At 41.2% G+C, this 22304-nt stretch overlaps 1 protein-coding gene across 2 annotated transcripts in view; it reads right to left on the bottom strand.

Annotated features, from left to right (window-relative positions):
* Positions 1–22304, bottom strand: part of DSCAML1 (DS cell adhesion molecule like 1) — a 489982-nt gene that overhangs the window by 115168 nt on the left and 352510 nt on the right. For both annotated transcript variants that reach the window (XM_074304150.1, XM_074304151.1), the window contains 3 exons: positions 9096–9374; positions 3291–3566; positions 1769–2065 (listed from right to left, as the gene is read on the bottom strand). In XM_074304150.1, the coding sequence (XP_074160251.1) occupies positions 1769–2065; positions 3291–3566; positions 9096–9374 (852 nt within the window). The remainder of the gene's footprint in view (positions 1–1768; positions 2066–3290; positions 3567–9095; positions 9375–22304) is intronic.

Here is a 22304-nt window from a genome sequence, read left to right as displayed (position 1 = left end):
TCACTACATATACCTAGGACAGGAGCAGCAGCTGGAAAAGGAGCTGGGCCCAGAATTGAAGAAGAAGAGAGAAGGCTGGATGGAATTGGGATATTGCCGTTGGGCTTTTAACCTTAATCTCCAATTTGATACAAAACTTATATATATATATATATATATATATATATATATATATATATATATATATATATATATATATATATATACACACATATACACACACACATATACATATATTTTAAAACACATTGTGCTAGTGATGTGGCACATTTGCAAATCTTAGAGCACTTTAGTCTCTCAAAAAAAGAAAGATATAGTTGACATAAGTGAGAAAGGAGAGATCCATACATTTTTTAATACTAGAAAATTATGTTTGCCAGGAGATGGAGGAATCTATTTTGTGATATCAAATCTCATGTGCCCAAATTAAGGCTCAGTGATTGGTGCAGAGTAACACAAAGGGAGCATAATTTCAATCTGTGTATAACTTTTTTGAAATTCCTTTTGCAGTGAAAAGTATGTATGACTTTATAATGGACTGGGTGGGGAATGAGGGTGCTATCCGAGAGGAAGTAACAGTAGGAGGAGACCAACCCAAGGGTACCACCTCTGATTGTGAAACTTCTTCTTTTGGATGATGATTATGAAAAGTCAGCTAGGGGATGAGTAAGGACGAGCTGTATCACTATATCTCTTTCCTAGTATTCTATAGAAAGATGTTTATCTATGAGAGGAAAGTGGGCATTTAAGATCTGCTCTACTTTCCTTCTCCCCCAATGAATAAGGGAAAGACATGTTTTGTATTATGACCTTGAGGTAATCATGGCTGCAACCACTGGCTCAGTGCAGTTCAGGGTTGGGTAGGCTGGTGATATGGTGAACCCTCTCACTTAACTCAGGAGGATACTGAGGGTAAGACAGGAGAAGTGACTTGTTTAAGGTCATACAGCTGTCAATTATTAGAGTTGTAATTTCAGCCCATTTCTTTTGACTCCAGATCCAGTACTTTCCCCCATACCATGACAAAGGGGCCGCTGCCTCCATATCTTTGAGGGATTAGCCAGTAAAGGTTGAATGAGGACGATGGCAGAAAAGAAATAAAACCTACATGGGATGGGCTGACTCATTGACTCTAGTCCCACTTTCTAGATCTGGAGTTGAAGACCCCTTTTGAATTCACAGTTCTATGACTTATTTTTCACCTTAATCTTAACTCTTCCCATCAGTAATCCAGAGTGTAATTCATGACTAGGGGACAGCTGGGCTGGTTCCCTTCCCAACTCAGGTGTGCCAGGTTCCCAAATGGTGGGTTAGGAGGAAACAGGCTATATAAAAATTCACTTTGTTAGTCTCTGGCCCACAGCGACCCTCCATCTTCCTATTCCTGGTAGGCTTGCATGCAGTGGTAAGGGAAGTCAGATGGTTGGTGAATCTGGGGCATGCCCAAGCCCCTCAGTGACTGGAGAAAAGAAGAGAAGAGCTAAGGAGGTAAGAGGCAGAGGGAGGAGAGGCCTAAGGTAGAAAAGGATGGGGAATAAAAGACATCACTTACACGCACAAACAAGAATGGCAGAATAAGGGGGCGGAGTCAAAAGAGAAGAGGAAGAGAGAGACAGAGTGGGAGTGGGGAGAGAGTGAGATCCTCCACCCAAATCAAAAGCATAATTAACAATCGTAATCAATAATAATAACCACAATGATAATGGTGACCAAAAAGATGACAAAGGAAATTAATAGCCTATTCTGATATTTAAATGTAGACAGGCACCTCTTACGTTTATTCGCGCTTGGTATTCAGCACTGCCCACTGAGTTCCGTGCAGCGCATCGGTAGACACCCCCATCTCGGATCTGGGGGGCCGTGACATTCATGTGGCTGATGGTCGTGCCGTCTGACATGGTGTACTGGTTGGTGCGGTGCCCGCCGTCCTGCTGGATCGGCTCATCGTCCAGGGCCCAGGTGACGGTGGGAGGCGGGGCGCCTTTAGCTGCGCACATCAGTGAGAACTGCTCCCCAGGGTTTACCACCTTCTCGCTGAAGGAGGAGATGATTCGGGGTGTCCCATCTGGGAAGGGGCAGGAGGAAACCAGCCTTGGTATCACCACACAACACAGAGTGGATCCCTGGGGCCTTTCCCCCACCCCAGTGGAAAGGGAAGGGGCCGACGGAGACCCGGGTGGGCTGGAAAAGCACCAGCGACCTGCCCAAAGCAGCGGCAAGGTCTATCTCCAGGGCCTCCTTCTGGGCCCCAGAGTCGGAAGATCAGAATTCTAATCCTAGCTTATGATTTTGGGCAAATCACTTAGTCCCTCTTTGCCTCAGTTTCCTCATCTGTAAAGAGGGGGAAATGAAGCTCATCCCATCTACCACACCAGGTGACTGTGAGGACCAAACGGATGTAAAATGAGGCGTAGTGAAAAGAATGTTTGATTTGGAATCAGAAAACTTGGGCTGGAATCCAGAGGCCATCACTTAACTAGCTGATTGACGCTGGACAAGTCACTTTCCTTTTTCTGAGGTTCAGTTTCCTAAAATGGGGATGACAATTAAATTTAACTGCTTGTAGGTTCGTCATGAGGAAAGCACTTGGTCAATTTGAGAGTGCCAGATACAAGAAGAGGAGACATTACTAATCTGCAAATTAAAAAACGGACATTCATGAATAAGTTGCTGTTATTATTACTGTTATGGACAGGTTTACCACATTTGCATGCCACACATTTTGGGTTCAGATACAGATGTTGGTCTAAGCCAGGCGGGGCTGTCCTGTCTGCCCCATCCACCTGAGGCTACCTACTCCTAGCATTTACATGAGATGATGGATGGAAGTCACTTTTCTGTGAGTCATGTAACGGAAAAGCTGGCTCTGGGGACAGCAGACCAGGAGAGCTCCAGGGGTGGCTGGCTGGGTCCTCACCCTCAGCTAGCATTAGCTAATCCTCCCTGAGGTGAGAGCTGATAAAGGCCGCAAGTATGATCGATCCTAAGAAACTAGGGGGGATCAATTGGGTTTCCCCAGGGATTCTGGAAGATAAAGAGCCTTCAGAACCCCAAGAAATGAATAGGGCGGAACTTCAGGCCCTGTGACAGGTGGAGAGTGAGAGTCTCGGCTAAGGAGCTTTGTTTTCTGCCCTGGCCAGGTAGGACGGGGTGGCCCGAGGGCGTGGTGGCAGGGGGCCTGGTGGTCCGGGGGCGTGTGTGTGTGTGTGTGTGTGTGTGTGTGTGTGTGAGTGTGTGTGTCTGTGAGTCCCTGCCTGCTCTCTCAGCCCCTTCCGTTCCACTCTGCTCACCCTCCAGAACAATGATGGCGAAGTCCTGGGCTGTCTGGGCTTTGCGGGTGGCGAAGCACTGGTAAGCTCCAGAGTGGCTTTTCTGGGCCGAGGTGATGAGCAGGGTCTCGTTGCTGAGCCCGCGGATTGAGATGGTCTCATCCGGGACCACCAGCTCCGTGTTGCGGTACCAGCGGATGGTGAGCTCCGGGGGGCCCGTCAGGGCACAGGACAGGATCACGGTGCTTCCGATGCCTGTCTTCAGCTGCTTTGGCGTCAGGGTCACATGGAGGGGGTCTGGGCCGGGAGGGGGGGCCGAGGAGAAAGAGAAGAAAAAAAAGGCTTACTGCTGGGGGTGCAGGGGAAACAGCATGGCCTGGGGAGTGGGGACGGGACACCGGGGACTGAGCTGGACAAGTCGCCTAAAAGCAGGGTGGCGACAGGGGTCAGAAGCCATCTGATTCAAATTTTGCCCCTGACGCTAATTGTGTGACTTCTGGAAGGCCATGTAACCTCTGTGCCTCAGTTTCTTGGGTCTATAAAATGAGGGGGGCTGCATTATGTGGTCTCTAAGGCTCCCTCCAGCCCTGCTGTGCTGTGAGTCTATGACTCTCCACTAAGTGAGGAATTAGGGCTTTGAAGTTCTGGGGAAGGATTCCTCCAGCTGGACACCCTTTGTGCTACTAAATAAGGCAGAGTTAATTCCAGTAACTCAGCTGGTCCGAGAGAGCACGTCCATGGCCTTGATCCCCCCTTCCTTTTTCCTCCTCTTCCTCTTCTCCCCAACCCACTGAGGGCTCTGCTTTCAATTTCTCTTGGGTTCAACCTCTCCTGGGCTTCTCTACCGCAGAGAACATAGAGCTTTGGGTCCCCTGTAGCAGCTCACAATGGAAGGATTCAGCTGCAGGATTCCCCAGACCTTGCATGTGTGCCTATCTGTGTGTAGCTAGGAGCATAGGGATGTGCATGCGTGCAGGGGGGGCATGTTTTACATGTGTGTGTGCATGGCTAGGCTGCTCAGTTCTGTGGAGGGCGTCATTTTAGGGCGAGCTGCTCAGGAAAACTCTTCTGTCTCATATATGCATGAATATCAATGTCTTAGCACATGTATATATACATGGAGGAGATGGCACATATTGGTTGGCATGTACATGTGTGTGTTTATGTCTGTATATTCACACATGTATACATGCGAGTATGTGTTTAATGTGCATACATGTGCCAGGATGTGAGCAAATGCAGCTATGAGTAAGCATGTGTGTAAGTACAGGTGTGCTGGGCCAGGGTTTAGGCCTGCAGCAGTCACCCACATTCAGGTAGGTTGTTTTTTCGCTCTCCCACTGCCCAACCCCTTTACCCCAGGTGAATTCCTGAATCAGTGTCTATGAGCTTCATCAGTGAATGGAAATTCTGTGACTTCTTCTGCTTGGGTCATGCATCTCAGAACTTTCTTTTTTTGACAGATGCTCTGGCATTGCATTGCTCTACCTGGATGACTGGGTCATAAGTGTATGAGTGTGCACATGCACTATGAGTTAGTGCCCAGTTTTTAATGGAAGGAGCCTACTGACTCTGTCCAGTGATGCTCTAGGGGAGGATGCATTAAACCAAACCTAAATCTCACTCTCATCCACAAACCCCAATCCATCTTTCTGCTGCTGTTTGCATGTCTCAGGTTTATTTAATACAGCTCAGGTCCCAACAGGAAACACAAGGCACCTTAATATCGAACTTTCAGCATTTCATCCAAAGCATTTACATCACTTACTGTCGTTCTCAACACATGGGGTTGATTTGCTGGGGACCGCTGTCTGCTCTTCCAACCACACTGTAAATCTTAGCAGGGACAGCGCTGCCATGGGAGTACCATAGATAATATCACACACTAGCTCCCTGTGAAGCCCGAGGAAGGGGAGGAGGCAGACCATGGGATATGCAGCTTGATGCTTAGAGGAAATAGACTAAGCCAAGGAATGGTACCATCTTTGAGAGGGAGGGGGGCCCAAGGATATCTGTGCCTCTCAAGGATGAGAAAAGAGCTTTCTGGGACATTCTGTCTCCTACAGTGGGCTATTCCCTGAATGGAGCCCCATTCTTTTGGGAAAGTCCCTCCTATCACCTCTTCAGTTCTAGATATGCAACTTCCCATGTTGCCTTTAGGAAGAGCAAATACTCAGGGCTTCAGAGCTCTGCTCCACTCCCCTTATCTCCTGGGAAAATGTAGAGAGGGCAGGCTCCCACACAGTCCAGTCCACCAGGCACATGCCCTACTTCCCTCTTATCACCCTCCCAAATCCTTATCTTGCCTCATCTCCATATATTCTGGGAAGACAAGAATACATAGATTCCCAAGCATAGACAGAAGGAAGAACCTCAGATGTTCTCTTGGCAGTTTGATTGGTATGACACTGAATAAGGAGATTAATTTTAAAAGAATTGTCATTTTCATTATATTAGCTCAGTTTATCCATGAGCACTTGATATTCTTTCAGTTGTTTAGATCTAACTTGATTTGTGTGGAAAGTGAACCTTAGAGAATCTCTAGCCAGAGTCTCTGATTTTACAGTTGAGTAAACTGAGGCATAGAGAGGAGAGATTTTCTTGAGGTCACATGGCTAGTTAGGGCAAGTTTCTGAATGTCACTACAGTACTTTTCTTTAATATAATAAATCATTTCTCACTCAATGGAAAAAGAGCAGTTGGATCCTGGTGGTCTAGTAACCTAGTTAGAAATGAGGAGCTTCATTTATGACTAAGCTGACAACTCTTCTCCTTGCTCATGAATCTATGCATGTGCACATACTAATCCATCAATTTCCTTTCCTTTCCTTTCCTTTTCTTTCTTTCTTTCTTTCTTTCTTTCTTTCTTTCTTTCTTTCTTTCTTTCTTTCTTTCTTTCTTTCTTTCTTTCTTTCTTTCTTTCTTTCTTTCTTTCTTTCTTTCTTTCTTTCTTTCTTTCTTTCTTTCTTTCTTTCTTTCTTTCTTTCTTTCTTTCTTTCTTTCTTTCTTTCTTTCTTTCTTTCTTTCTTTCTTTCTTTCTTTCTTTCTTTCTTTCTTTCTTTCTTTCTTTCTTTTTTTCTTTTCTTTCTTTCTTTCTTTCTCCCTCACTATTTCCCTTTCCTTCCTTCCTTCTTTCCTTCCTTCCTTCCTTCCTTCCTTCCTTCCTTCCTTCCTTCCTTCCTTCCTTCCTTCCTTCTTTCCTCCTTTCCTTCCTTCCTCCTTTCCTTTCCTTCCTTCCTTCCTTCCTTCCTTCCTTCCTTCCTTCCTTCCTTCCTTCTTTCCTTCCTTCCTTCCTTCCTTCCTTCCTTCCTTCCTTCCTTCCTTCCTTCCTTCCTTCCTTCCTTCCTTCCTTCCTTCCTCCCTCCCTTCCTTCCTTCTTTCCTCCTTTCCTTCCTTCCTCCTTTCCTTTCCTTCCTTCCTTCCTTCCTTCCTTCCTTCCTTCCTTCCTTCCTTCCTTCCTTCCTTCCTTCCTTCCTTCCTTCCTTCCTTCCTTCCTTCCTTCCTTTCCTTCCTCCTTTCTCTGACCTCTCCATATCACCAAGTTTGGAAGTGCAGGGGCAATTCACAAGCTCTATCCTACTACTGATTGGTATGGAAGCTTTGACCTGCTCCATTTCTGTTCTGGGCTAGTTCTCTCCTCTTTAGGCACTCTGGTGGCGCACACTTTCCAGAAGTCTCATCATATTGGCTGAACTCACATGTGGATACTCAGAGATCTGCATAGCCCATTGCAGCTCAGAACTCTTGAGATCAAGAAATCTGCCAGCTTCGGCCTCCCTGGTGGCTGGGATTACAAGTGTGTGACATCCCATGTGGCTAATGTCCTTTTTTATTTAGGAAAGTGACATCAATGTGGATGCTTCCAACACTGTGCTTTTGTTTATCCTGATATCCCTCCACTGCTATGGGTTAGATGGATTCTATGTAAGCATCTTTTGTCTATTGGAAAACCTTCTTTTGAGTCCCAATTTAGAAGCTATCTCTTTGTCTTTCCAACCTTCCCCTCCCCCCAATATAATTGAGCTCTTTCTTCTCAAACTTTCCAAAGCAGTTTGCCTGTACCATCTCCTTGACACGAACCCTATTTTTGGAAGTGACTTTAATGGTCATTTGGTCAATTTAATGTTTTCCAAACTGGATTGTAAGGAACCCTGAAAAACGCTCTAAGTTTGTTTTTTAAATGAACCTTACATTATTTGTCAATAAGTATTGACAATGATTTCGAAAGTTTTACTGCAAGAGTTTTGACAAAATTTTGTTTCAGCTTAAGGGTTCTAAATCCTTCCCAACTTTAGTTCATGTACCACCCAACTGTCAAAGGGATCTTCCTAAAGTATAGTTCTGACCATAAGATCACCTACTTAGTAAATTCCAGTGGCTCTCCATCATCTGCCAGATGAAATATAAAATATTCTGGTAGATATTCAAAATCCTTCATAACCTGCTTTACTCCCATCTGTCCTGTCCTCGTATACCTTATCCCCCACCCCCTTATGAATTCTCCCATCAGTGACACTGGCCTTCATGGCACCACTTACACAATATATTCCATGTCTAGATTTTGGACATTTTCACTAGTTGTCCTCTATGCCTGGAATGTTCCCCTTCATTGTCTCTGCCTCCTGTCTTCCCTGGCTTCCTTCAAGCCCCAGCTAACAGTTCACCTTTTACAAGAAGCCTTTCCTAATCTCCCTTATGCTAATATCTTCCCTTTATTGACTATCTAAAATTTATCCTGTAAATAGCTTTTTTAGTACACAGTTGTTTTTATTTTCCTCATGAGCTCTTTGAGAGCAAGGATCATTTTTGCCATTCTTTGTATCTCCTGTGCTTAGCACAGTGCCTGGTACATAGTAGGTGCTTGATAAATTCTTGTGGACTGACTTATGGAAAGGTTTGAAAACCATTGATTTAGTCTAACTTCTAATTTTACAGATAGGAAACTGAGTGCTAGAAAAATGGAGTGCTTTGTCCCAGGTCATATAAGCATTAAAGATGATCCAGGATATGATTAGAGGCCTTCTAATTTCAAATATACTTTCCCCCACCATACCACACATAATTTGTTTCCATGTGTTTCGCCCATTAGATCATAAGTTTCTTAAGAACTCAACCTGGGACGGATCTATTTTTGTATTCCCTAGCTTAGTGCCTTGCTCACAGAAGGCACTATATAAGTATTTATTGAATGAATAGTGAACGAACGAATGGATGGATGGATGGATGGATGAATGAACGAATGATAAGGAACAATCAGTAATTGTACTTTTCTTTGCCCCACATTGGGAAATGGCAAGGAGGGCTATGATTAGCCCATTAGGATTCTACACACACACTCCTTCTTTCTTAGCTTCTGAAATTGCTTGATTCTTTCTTTTATATGAATAGTCGATTTTTTGGCAGAGGGGAGAGGATGAGGTGGAAGAAAGAAGGGGGAGAAAGACATTATTTCATATCCAAGTGACTTGAATGGGCATTACATTTTCCCTAAGATAGACTCTATCTACATGGAACAATTTTCCCCAAAAGAGAAGGATATTCTGAAAAAGTCTGGACTACCTGGTCCTAAGAAACAGAAACCAAACAATCAGTTTTTGAGCACCTTCTATATTCCAGACATTGTTAGGTACTAGAGCTTCAAAGACAAAAATCAAAGAAGCTTAGTATAATTTGGCTCTGTTTCCTTGGTTGGAAAAACATGGGTTATTTTTAAAGGCCACTAGAAAAATGCTCTTTTATCACTCAACATTTTGGGGGAGTGATCTAGATGGAGTTCTGAACCTGGGAGCTTTTGCAGCCCTGTTCTGGTAACGCATATGCACTTACCAATGACTGTGAGGGTGCCTGTGGCTTCCGCTGAGCCAAAGGTATTGGTGACCTCACAGATGTAGGTACCGCTATCCTCAGCCCGCAGGTCACTAATGGTCAGCCCTGTGATGCGCTTGGTCCAGCGGCTGTCTGTGGGGAGGGGCCGCCCATCCTTGAGCCACCTGATGGCAGGAGCAGGGTAGCCTGAGGCAGTGCAGGGCAACTCCACAGTTTGGCCTGCCCTCACTTCCCTGGAATGGAAGCTGTCAAGAATGGTGGGGGTCGATTCAGCTGGGTCTGTAAGGCAAAAGAGGATTAGGATCACTAGCCAGAAGGTGAGGGAGAGAACCATCTGAGCTTAGACCAAGGCCTAGAGGCCATATAATGATCCAAAAGAAAGATTTTGTATTACAAACAGTAACAGTAATAATTCACTTTTGTGCAGTGTCACACCTTGGAAGCCTTTGAGAAAACACTCCAGAAAGTCCTTATCCCACCACCACAGGGTGGCCCCATCCTCTCAGCTGGGCTAGACGTAGAGCCAACAGGCCTCGGGTTAGAAGGCAAGATAATTTCAGAGGAAGAGAAATCAAAAGATTCAGTAAAGTTCAACTGTTTACATTCTATATGGAAGATGATGCTTATATAAGTCCTAAGAACCTTTTCTTTAATAGGGCAGTTAGAAAGAATGTACCTGGACAGAGGGTATAGCTAGGTGTGAACTATGATGGGATGATATCCAAAAAAATAAAATTAAGGAGAAAAAATAATTCCTCCTCTTCCTCTTCCTACTTTTCCTCCTCTCGGTCTCAGTCTGTCTGTCTCAGTCTGTCTGTCTTATCTCTAATAAAGGACAATTTCCTGAGTGGAGAAAGGGAAAGTGAAGGTGATGTAAAGAACAAAAAATTTCAATGAAAATTTTACCAAGGAAAAAGACATTGAATGAACAATGGTCTGAGGAGTTGGGAGTCTTGGTCTCTCTTTTGGCTTCTTCCACTTATTAGCTATGTGAACTTCTGCTTTATCTCTAAAATGGGATTAATAGGCTTGTGGTGGAGAGCAAGGAATTTTAAAATACTTTGTAAACTTCAATGGGGTTCTTTCTTTATGGCCATGAGCTTCCAAGTGTTCTCTAGCTTAGAGAGCTTCTGACTCTAAATAAAATGTAGAGGGGATTATTATCACTGTTGTTGTTAGAAGCAGGATGAAAGGGCAAAAGAAGGAAAACAAGATAGAGACAGTTGGAGGGAGAAATAAGAGGAAAGGAACCAGGAATGAGGACTAGAAGGAAATGAGACAAAAACCAGGGGAGGAAAGATTAGGACGCAGTGTAAGACCCTCCAGCCCAAGTGATATTATTGGGCTTGGCCCTGTGAGTTTGTTCCTCCCCAATTACACTGGCTTCAGACTTAGTTCTTGTTGCCAAGGGCCCCGACTTGAAACTATTCTTTTGTCCTCTCCTACAATCTTTTCTCTCTACAATCTTCTTGGATTCTTTTTTTTTTTTTTTTTGAGGCAATTGGGGTTAAAGTTATACAGCTAGCAAGCATCTGAGGCTGAATTTGAATTCAGGTCTTCTAGATTTAGGGCTGGTGCTCCATCCACTGTACCACCTGGATGCTCCAGTTTTCTTTGGAAGTAGCCTCTGCTCAAGAAGAAAATGTCTCCTCTTGGCTGGGCTTGGGAATGGTGAAGATGATAGGAACTCTCCTTTATGGTGAACTGGTGATTGAGAGGGGGACAAAAGAGTTCATTTCTTTAGAGAATCCAAGAATTGAGGGCATAGGCATTAGATGGGCAGCTTTTATGCTTGAGGTTCAAATTTCACCCATGATAAGATTAGAATCAAAACGAAATAATATACAACTAAGTCCTAGATGGACAGGTTCTAGGTGTTAGGTGCTAGAGCTTCAAAGATAAAAATTAAAGCAGCTTAGTATATTTTGGTTCTCTTTCCTGGGTAGGGAAACATGGGTTGTCTTAAAGTTCACTAGAAAAACGTTCTACTAGTACCTTGGGGAGGATTATCACTCAATATCACTCAGATCCAGCATAAAGTTCTAAACCTGGGAGCTTTGTAGATAATGTATAATGTACCATTAAATCTCTCTGGGTCTCAATTTCCTCATTTGTAAAAGGTAGATGATCCCTAAAGTCCTTTCTAGTTCTGAAGATCACAATGTTAGGGATTTTGCACTAACAATGCTCCAAAAAGATTCTGGAAAAAAAGAAATTTGAGTGATGGTGTGGTGTGGGTAAATGGGAAGCTGATCAGTTTGGATCCAGACATCCCTAAATGGGAGCATTGTTCACCCAATGTCCTAGTGTGGTTATAGCTTTGGCAGAGTTTAAACTGATTTTTAAAATAGTTTTTATTTACCAAATATATGCATAGGCAATTTTACAACATTGACAATTGCCAAACCTTTTGTTCTAATTTTCCCCTCCTTCCCCCCCCCCAGATGGCAGGTTGACCAATACATGTTAAATACGTTAGAGTATAAATTAAATACAATATATGTATACATGTCCAAACAGTTGCTTTGCTGTACAAAAAGAATCGGACTTCGAAATATAAACTGTTTTTTAAAAGTTTTGAAAATACTTTTCTCTGATTTTTTTCACCCTTATCTTCATGTTAAGAGCTAGCATTTATAAAGCTCTTTCAGATTTATAAAGCACTGTACATATATTAACTAATTTCCAGTGCAATAGAGTAGAAAGATTAATGGATTTAGTGGCAATGAACTAGAATTTCAATCCTAGTCTTGCTGCTTACTACTTGTGCGATATTCAACAAGTCTCTTAACTTCTCTGAAAAAAATGGCAGAACAAAAATGATTAACAGGAGGGTTTATACCCCACCAAAAGTAAAAAGATAGAAAGGGAGCCCTCAGGTGTACTTGATAAATTCAAGTTCATTCAGCCTAACTGAATCATTTCCTCTGGTACTAAACAGGGTTTTATGATTGAGAAGTGACCACCAGTGATGTTTGAAAGATTGAAAGTTGGAAAACAGAAATGATATGACAAGATTAGAGAAGGGCAAGTGCTGACCATGCTTTTAAAAAGGGAAGAGGACAAAGTCTGCAAATTATACGTTTATGAGCTTGACTTCAATTCCTGAAAAATGAGCATTATGGGAATGGTTGGTGAACATGTAGAAAGGAAGCCAGTGGTAACAAAGAGCCAGTACAGATTCATCAAGAAGAGGTCATGTCAGACTAACCTTATTTTCTTTTCTGATAGGATTACTAGATTAGTAGATGAGGGGAGATTCTGCAGTTTATTTTACCTGGTTTTTAGCTAGGTTTTTTTTTATGAAGTATTCCCTACAGGAAAGATAGGGAGATAGTGACTAGATGATTGATTATATGATTATAAGTATTTAGAACTGGTTGAATGGAAGACTCAAAGAGAAGTTGGAATGTTCAACATCAGCCTGGAAAAAGGTCTCTCTAGTGGAGTAAGTGTGGCTCTTTGATGTTTAATATTTTTTTTAAAATGACTTGGAGAAAGGCATAGTTAAAATGCACATCAGATTTGTAGGTGACACAAACTGGGAGGGATATTTAACATATTGGATAGTAGTCAGTAACCAAAAAGATCTTGACAGACTGGAGCATCGAGTTCAATGTACTAAAATGAAATTCAAGAGAGATGAAATGTGAAGTCTTATTCTTGGGCATAAACAATCAACTTCAGTAATACAAAATCCTAAAGTTTTTAATGATCTACAAACACAATGTGAATCAACAATGCCATGTGGCAGTCAAAAAAGGTAAGGTTGCATATAGAAGGTATAATTTCTGGGAATAAAGAAATGAATAAAGACTTCATCTGGAGTATTATATTCCATGATAGGTTGGTAAGTGGTGAAGGGCCTTGAGTCTATGTATTAGTTAAAGGAACAAGATATGTTAAATCTGGAGAAGAGAAGCCTCATGGTTAGTAAGTGGCAAGGGGTCTCAGACTATCCCAGGCCTTCTTTCTTCCAGTTAAAAGATGCCTTCCATCTATCTTCAAGCATACGTGGGAGCCATAACTCTTAGCTCCATGTTATTGCATAGGTTGTCACAATGCTGAGGAACTTCCTGTCTCCACCTCACAACGACGCCATGCTTTAGCTTCAATCATGGTTCTTCCTCCCGTCCCAGGGTCACACATGCCCACTGCTGCAGATCTTTACACAGAGGTTGGGTGATTGTAGAGGGAGTTTGTGACTTAGGAAAAGGGTTGGACTTTTATTTCTGTCACTACTACTATGGTTGATGAAAGGCAGTATGGCATAGCGTATAAGTAATGGAACTGGGGTCAGGACGTTCAATCCCACCCTAGACACTTACTAGCTATGAGACCCTGCAAGGCACTGACTGTTCCTGATAGAGTTCTTCATTTATAGAATGAGGAGGTGCTCAAAGAGGCCCAGGACTTATCCAATGTTATCTAATTAATAAGTACTGAAGCTGAGTCTACCCAAAGGGTTCCATTCTAAGCTCAGTGTTCTTGCCACCATGGCTAATCTTTTCCTTCCATCTAATACATGTGGAGGCTACTTTCTGCTTTAACATTAGTTAAATAGAATCAGGAATCAATACAGAAGGTGGGAAATCCACTCAGGTCATCATACCAGGGGACACTGATGTGGTTTCCAAAAGTTTGCAAAGTCAATGACATTATTTCATTTGAACTTCATCTTCCTCAAGGTGTGTACTATACAGGTATTATTGCCATTCCACAGATTAGGAAACTGAGGTTTAGATGAGTTAAATGATTTAGCAGTGGCTAAACTGTTAGTCAGCAGCAGTACTTTAATACACATATCACTTAACTTCAAGCTCAGTATGCTAGACACTGGTACACCATGCTGTCTGTCTACTCCTAAATCAAAAGAGATTTAGGAGAATGATTTGAGTGGCTGCTTTCTTCCTCTATCAGTACAGATAACAGAGAATGGATTGTGTTAATTTGCTCTTGTTGACAGCATTCTCTGTGGATGTCCTAAACCTGGCTCTGAGAGCTGTAAAGTTATTTCAACCCTCTGTCCTTCTAATCTGTAAAATGGAGATAAACATACCTATACTGCCTATTTCACAGGGCTGTCAAGAAATCGCGCTGTAAGTCAAAAAGTTGCCATACACGTATGACTTATTCTTCCTGGCTATGGGGCTAGAGATCAGATCTCTTCCTCCCTTGGTATTATTCCTCCTATTTATTATTATTATAGGTATTATTACCTAGGGAAGGTACTCCATCAAGGTGGTTTGGTGGATTTTTCTTTAGAGGGGATGAAATTACCCACCACAGAACTTTAGACTCTCAGTGCTGGAGTAGATCATGGAGATCATCACCTTTAATTTACATGTGAGTAAATTGACACTCAGAAAGGAGAAGTAGCCTATATAATTTCAGACAGTTAGTTATCAGCAGAGTCCTTCCTGTTATTCTAAACTTTGCTGAAATGGTCTATTACTTTGCTTATTAATGTGCCCTTCCCACAAAAAGGATCTAGAGGGTAATAAACCCATTTTTATTACCTGCTGATCATAGATAGCCTCATCCAGGGTTAAGTAGGTGAATGGCTGTTAACTAGTGGTTAAGGGAAGGAAGGCATCATGACACTGGTGAGTTCCTTGTAGTTGGGATCTTTGTTCCATAAAGTCCTCTAGATACCTGAGTAATTGATTCCTCATGGATAGCATCCAAGATGGACCTATGTTTCACTATATTCTGCTCACCAATGAGTAATCATACAGTAGCAGTGAATAATTGTGTTACTGCTGTTTACTGTTACATCTTATTCATTCTCAATGGAAAGGGATAATAAAGCCTGCCATTGTAAAGATCTTAGAGATCATAGAATCATAAATTAAGAGCTGGCAAAAGCCATATCGAGGGCAGCTAGGTGATGCAGTAGATATGAGACCAGGTTTGGAGTAAGGACTCATCTTCATGAGTTCAAATCCAGTCTCAGACATTTACTAGCTATGTAACCCTGGGCAAGGGAATTACCCTGTTTTCCTCAATTTCCTCATCTGGAAAATGAGCTGAAGAAGAAAATGGCAAACCACCCCACTCCACATGGGGTCATGAAGAATTGGACATGACTGAAAATGAATTGAACAACAACAGAGACCATATATACGTGTGTGTGTGTGTGTGTGTGTGTGTGTGTGTGCATATGTGTGTGTAGAAAGACAGAGAAACAGAGAAAAGGGATGGGAAGGACAGGGAAGGAGAAAGAAGGCAATGTGTATGTGTGTGTGTGTGTGTTACTCTATAGAGCATCAAATTTAACAACCTCAAGATCATCTAGTCCAAACTCATTTGAGAATTGCAGAATCTGAAGCCCAGAGGAGGGAAGTGATTTGTCCATGATCCCACAAGTAACAGAAACTAGGATATGAGCCCAGGATTCTTAATTCAAATCCACTATTTTTTCTGCTGTATTATGCTTCTTCTTGGGAAGGAACAAAAGTTCCTTCTATTTTACAGAGTCTCAGAAAAGGGAGATGACCAGAGCTATGACTAGAAATGGTGGCCTCTGGGGCATGTTTAGTCCAACTGGGAAAAGATGGAAGAATATTTGCAGGGGTATTTATTACCTTTGGTGTCCTGAAACATCTTGATTGCACCATTCTGATTATGTTTCAGAAAAAAAGACCGATGCCCCTTTTTCTCCTCACTCCCCACTCAGGGTTAGGCAAGCATTCAATGTTCTTACCTTACTGACTTACTTCCCTGGACCCTCCCCTTGGAGGACTCCATGGTATCGTTTCTCACTGACCCCAGAGAATTGGTAGAATACTGTATGCTGGAAGAATTACTCAACATAACACTTAATTGATAGGTAGTATACAAATTCAGTGCCACACTGCAAAATTCAGAAGCAGAGGGACTGTTAGAATAGCCAAGGAAAGGTTGGAAAGCGGGGTGAAGGAGGAGAAAGGAATTAATCACCGAGTCTCAGGCGTGAAATTAAATTCCAAGGGAAAGAAACCTCTTTCATTACTCTAGCACAGAAGTAAAATGCTGCGATGTGTACATGGTGCCAGCCAGAGGGGATAAGGCATTGCCAGCTCCTGTGCCTGGGCTGAGATGGCTCCACCCCCAAGAAAGGGCTAGCGGGAATCTAAGATGACTCCATACATTGTTTTGTAGAGAGTTGGTGATAGGTAGAGCCTAGAGATCCAGGAAATGAAGGGCCTCATGATGGATGATGTGCAAGTTTGATCCTTTCTGATGTTGGTGGAAACCATAGAGTACTAGTGAAATCCCATGATTTTACCCCAAATAAAAAGCAAAAACACCTAGCCTTAGAGATTCACTTCCCTAGGCTGGGCTTTGGTGGAATATGTAGGAAAAGAAAGGCAAAAGTCTGATAGCACTAGAAGGGATGCTGACTCAAGGGCCTTCTCCTGAGAGAGTTTATTATAAGAACCATATGACATTGCTCCTTATAGAAAACTTTAGAATGTGATGATATATTGCCTAACTGGAATGTGAGCTCCAGGGGAGCAGAGACTTAAATCACATTTAAAATGTGTACCCTCTCTAGAACCTAGCATTGAGTTATGCATGTTGTAGGTGCTTAATAAATGCTTGTTGAAACATACTCATTTCCTTAGCTTTTAACAAAATCTTTTTAAAACAAAAAACACAACAAAATCAAAATTAAAAAATCCAGCCTTTGTCTCGGGTTAACAAAGAAAAAGAGGGGCTTGTGTGGATGATCCAGAGGGATATGAGCAAAGTGGAAGAGGGAGAGTAACAATTGCTATGCCATATTGGTGGGATGCAGCGCTCAATGCTTACAAAGAAGTAAAGAAAACCTTAATTAGGAGACAGCATGCTACAGGAAAAAAAATGACAACCTGGAGAACAGAGGTTCTAATCCAGACTCTTGACTTTGCTACCTGTGTAATACTGGGAAAGTAATTTAACTTCCCTGATTCAGTTTCCCTAGCTCTGAGACAACAGGGTTTGACTAGGTAGGATTAGACTAAAGGGATTAGACTAAGTAGTCTCTAGGTTTCCTCCTAGTTGTAGATCTTCTGGGTATGGAGTGCTAAATTTCTTTCCAGAGTTTCCTTCTTTTGATAAAAGTTTAATTTAAATTTTTAATGAATAAGTATTCATTTTTCTTCCTCTCAACCTCCAATTGAAAAAGAAAGAAAACTCCTCATAATGAACATGCATAGTTAATCAAAATTTCTTGCACTGCTCATGTCCTAAAACGTACAACTCATTTTATATTGCAAGATGCATTTGTATTTTTTATTTATCACCTGTATGTCAGAAGGGTAACATGCTTCATTATTAGTTCTCTGGAATCATGGTTAATCATGGTATTGAACAGATTTCTGAAGTCTTTCAAAGTTGTTTCTAATGTTGTCCTGTCTTTGCAACATTATATTGCTCTGATTATTTTCATTTTTATTTAAGTTCATATGAATCTTCCCAGGTTTTTTGAAACTATCCTTTTCAAAAATTTTTAAAACACTGTAAACACTTATATTATGAATTCATATATTATACTTGGTTTAACCTTCCCAAATCTATGATATTCTTTTAGTTTCTAATTTGTTGCCACTACAAAAAGAGATGCTGTAAATCTGAAGTTCTTAAAATTAATTTTTTCAAACGTTCTCTCTCTCTCTCTCTCTCTCTCTCTCTCTCTCTCTCTCTCTCTCTCTCTCTCTCTCTCTCTTTCTCTCATTCTTCCCTGGACACCCATTGAGAGAGCAAGGGAACAAAATTCTTTGTTACAGACATGTATAGTCAAGCAAAAGAAATTACTGCCTTTGCCCTCTATCATGTTTCTATCAGGAGGTAGATAGCCTGTTTCATCATGAATCTCATCATGAATCTTCTGGAATTATGTTTTGTTATTGTATTGATGAGAGATTCTAAGATTTACAAAGTTTATAATATTATTATTGTATGAAAATGTGTTCTCAAGGTTCTTCTCACATTGTATCATTTCATACAAGTCTTCTCAGTTTTCTCTGCAACCATTTCCTTGATCATTTCTTTTTTTATAATGGATGCCAATGATTAAATTTAATATAAAATATGTTCAAAGAGGCTAAAGAAATGCACAGATATATTGTAATACAAGATGACCTGGTAGGCTTTATAATAGGAATGCAAAATTGGTTCAAAATTGCTAGTAAAAATCTAAACATAACAACCATACTATCTTAATAACAAAAACATTTTTCCCTTAAGTGTAGTTATAGTATAGTCAATTGTTGATCATTTCTTAAAGCACAATAGTATTCCAGTACAATATATCACATTTCCTGACTGATGGGCACCCCCCCCCCAGTTTCTAATTCCTTGCTACCACAAACAAAGCTGCTATAAATATTTTTTCAAACATATGGGTCCTTTCCCCCTTTCTTTTATCTTCTTTTATATTATTATTTGTCCTTTATTTTCAAAGGCCAATGGCATCACAAATGAGTGATATCTTGACTTACATATAAATTGGATTAAAGTGAGACAGAGTTGTACGAAGCATCACCCCCCTTCTCTTTTCCAGAGTCATCAAAATACATTGGTAAGACAAAAGCCAGGATGACTAATGATGGTCCAGGATGCAGTGGATGACCTTGATGTTTTCAGTGTCTATCCAAGCTCTAAGTGCTCTACAATCGGCTGTCCTCATGGTCACTGGAACAAATTGTTCTCATCTGCTCATTCTGCCAGGAGAAGTCTTCACGTGCTTGGGTAGCAATCCTCCTAACTCACTGATGGGCTTAAAACCTGTCAGCTAAACCTGCCTTAGTGTGGGGTGGCCACTGCACATGCTACATCTTCTTGGCATAAACCTAGTAGTAGGATTGTCAGGTCAAAGGGTATGCACAGTTTAATAACTTCTGCTGCACGGTTCCAAATTGCTTTTCAAAATGGTTGGATCAGTTTACAGCTCAACCAAGAAGATACCCATTTTTCCATAACCCTTCCAACATTTATCACTTGTGTGTGTGCCCACTGTAGAATCTCAAGAGTTGTTTTAATTTGTAATTTTCTAATTATTAGTGATTTGGAATTTTTTTTAAATATGGCTATTGATAAGATTGGATTTCTTACTTTAAAAACTGCCCATTTATAACCTTTAGCCATTTGTCAAAGAAGGAACTCTTTTTATTCTTACAAATTTGAATCTATTCCCTAAATATCTTAGAACTATCAAAGAAACTTGCTGCAAAATTTTTTCCACTTGTCTGCTTCTATTCTAATTATAGTTCTATAGTTTTATTTGCACAAAACTTTTTAATATTATATAATCAAAATTTTTCCATTTTACCTTCTGTAACCCTCTCTGTCTCTTTCAGTGATAAATTGTTCCCCATATCCATTAATCTGACAGATAACCTTCTTTGTTGTTTCTCTTGAGTTCCTTCTTTATCCCTGCTCATGAGGTTGGCTTTCTAGGGACCCTGGGGACTTAGCTGCTACTTCCCTCTTCCAGTCTTCCATTGCCTAAGAAAGTAAGTACTCTGCCCCTTTTCTCCGCATATTCATGCTAGCCAGACTTTACAAATGAAGAACTCAGAAGACATCAATATAGGAGCTTTAGAGACTAAACCTGAAGTAGAGCAATAGTCATTGGAGGGTAAAAGGGGCTTGGTTCACAGGTAGGTGGAAGGGAGTGTGGGCAGTCAGTGGGCACTCAGCCCGGGTGAGCTAACTAGAGCTTTTGCCCTAGTCACAGCTGCAGCACTGCCAAGAGAGAAAACTTACAAATTAGCCTGTTACAATATCAACCTGGAGTTCCTGCCTTACCCCTTACATTCCCTTCTCATTTCTCATTCCAATTTGCTAGTTCTCTGAGAGTCCAAGTAGGTGGTACAATAAATACAAGACTAGGCTTAAAGCCAAAAAGACCTGAGTTAAATATTGCCTTGGACATTTATTATCCATGTGATTAACAAAGAAAGTCATTTAACCTCTTAGCTCCAGTTTCTTCATTTGTAAAATGGGGAGAAAAGTGATTTTCATACTTGAAAGGATTGTTGTGAGGACCAAATGAGATAACATTTTTTAATTGTTTTGAAAACATTAAGGAATTATTTAAAATATGACAACTATTATTATTAATAGCCCTCTACCCTCATCCCACACAAAGAAGAAAAAGGATCTTCCCTGGAACAAAGGTCCTAGGTAACACCTTCCTACCCCAAAGTGTAGAAAGGCCAAGTGCCTCAAGTAAGAAACCCATCAAGGAGTTTGTTCTAGTGGGATTCACCATATCTGACTCAATGGGACCTGGAAAGCTTACTTCAATGTTATGTGGATAGTATGCAAATATGATGCAGAATGGCATTAAGCAACATTTATAATTTTGTAGTGAGCCTCTCAAATAATATTTAATAGTAGGATTTTAGACCCAAGGATGACACTTATGGTAAGGGGAACTTGCCACAGAACTAAGTCAGAAAGGACCCCAGAGGTACAACCCACATTGGAACAGGGAATTCCCTTGATGTTAATATCAACAAATATTCATCCAACCTCTGCTTGAAGAATTTCAGGGATGGGGAGCTCACTATGTTCTGAGACATTCCACTATTGAAAAATTCTAATTCTTATTGAATTTCCCCTTAAATGAAACCTAAATCTGCCTCACTGCATTTCCTTCCTTTGCTCTTCTTTCTGCCCTCTGGGGCAAAGCAGGAAAATCAAATCTCCCTTCCACTTGACAGCCTTCAAATACTTGAAGATGGGGATCATGTCTCACTCCCTCAAGTTTCGAAATTTTCCCTTCTCTAGTTCCTTCTGTTTCTTCAATCAAAGCTCTTGTGGTTTTGAGATCCTTCTTCTTCCATCTCCCTCTCCTCCAGACATACTCTTACTTGTCAACACTCTTCCTGGATGTGGTGGTACCCAGAAGTGGTTTGCCGAGGGCTCAGTGATCACCTCCCTGGTCTTGGGTCTCTCTGGAGCCCAGCCTGGGAGCAACGTGTCCCCTTCTTTCCTTTCTACATCAAGCCACTATTCCCTTGTTGCTATCCGTGCTCTTTTGGCACCAGCAGCACGTGGCTTCCAGGCCCTGGCTGCTTCTTTGCCCATTGTGTGTCTGAACTGACTTTGCAGATTAGGAAGAAGCTCAGAAAGTCATGCTTCTAACAACTTGAACTGATTTTCAATTGGAGAGTCCCTTATATATATAGCTAGCATTTCGGTTTGCAAAGCACTTCATACATATCATCCCATCTGATCCTCAAGGAACCTTGTGAAACACCCCATTTTATACCTTAGGAAAACTGAGGCTGAGAAAGGAAAGAAGGAAGGAAATCAACATTAATTAAATACCTATTATCTATTTATCTATCTATCTATGTCAGACACTGTGCTAAGCATTTTATAAATGTTATCTCATTATCAATAATCCTGAGAGGTAGCATTTTCATTAGCTCTATTTTACAGTTGGGAAGCAGACAGAGACTAAGTGATTTATTTGCCTAGGGGTCACACTACTAATGTGTCTAGGGCGGGATCCAAATTCATTTCCTAATTTCAGTTCCAGTACTCTATGTAAAATGTCAGGATTAAGTGGGATTTTAGAGGGTTTTTTAAGTCCTTCCTTCTCATCTTACAAACAGGGAAATCGAGGGCCAGCTTACACAGCCAACATGTACATGGCAGAGTCAGAACAAAAAGGCCAGTGTCCTGGCTCCTGGAACAAGGATCTTTGTCTTATTTTCCATTGCATTCTGCAAGGGATCCTGACCCAAGGAAAAGAAAATATTTTTAACTGTGGTTTATTTAAAAAAGATAGAGAACTATTTCTCAAATGGTTTTCTATCTAGTAGAATATAAGTTCTTTGAGGATAGGAGATGTTTTCTTTTCATTTTTGTTTTTGGCTTTATATTTCCAGCATCTAGTCTGGTGCCTTCTATAGTAAGCACTTAATAGACTTTAGTGGAATGAAATGAATGCATGAAAATCAAGTGGTTTTTTTTTTTTTTGGATCTTTTATAAAAGTGAAGAATGTGCCAAAGCTCTCTGCAGGGAAGATATTTCTCCTTCAAAATCTCTCTTTATGGAAATACTTTTTTTTTTTGGAAAAGATCCTTCATATTTGCTACCTTATTCCTTGTCCCTTAAAGAAGGCATGCAACATAAGTATAAAGGCTGGACCTGTGATTTCACACATATGAAATTTGTGAATGAAGACATTTCTTCTATACTAAAGGCTATAACCTTCTCTGCAT

Source organism: Sminthopsis crassicaudata, chromosome 3 (genome assembly GCF_048593235.1).
Source record: "Sminthopsis crassicaudata isolate SCR6 chromosome 3, ASM4859323v1, whole genome shotgun sequence".
Taxonomy (NCBI): Eukaryota; Metazoa; Chordata; class Mammalia; order Dasyuromorphia; family Dasyuridae; genus Sminthopsis; species Sminthopsis crassicaudata.
This window is presented reverse-complemented; position numbering and strand designations above follow the sequence as displayed.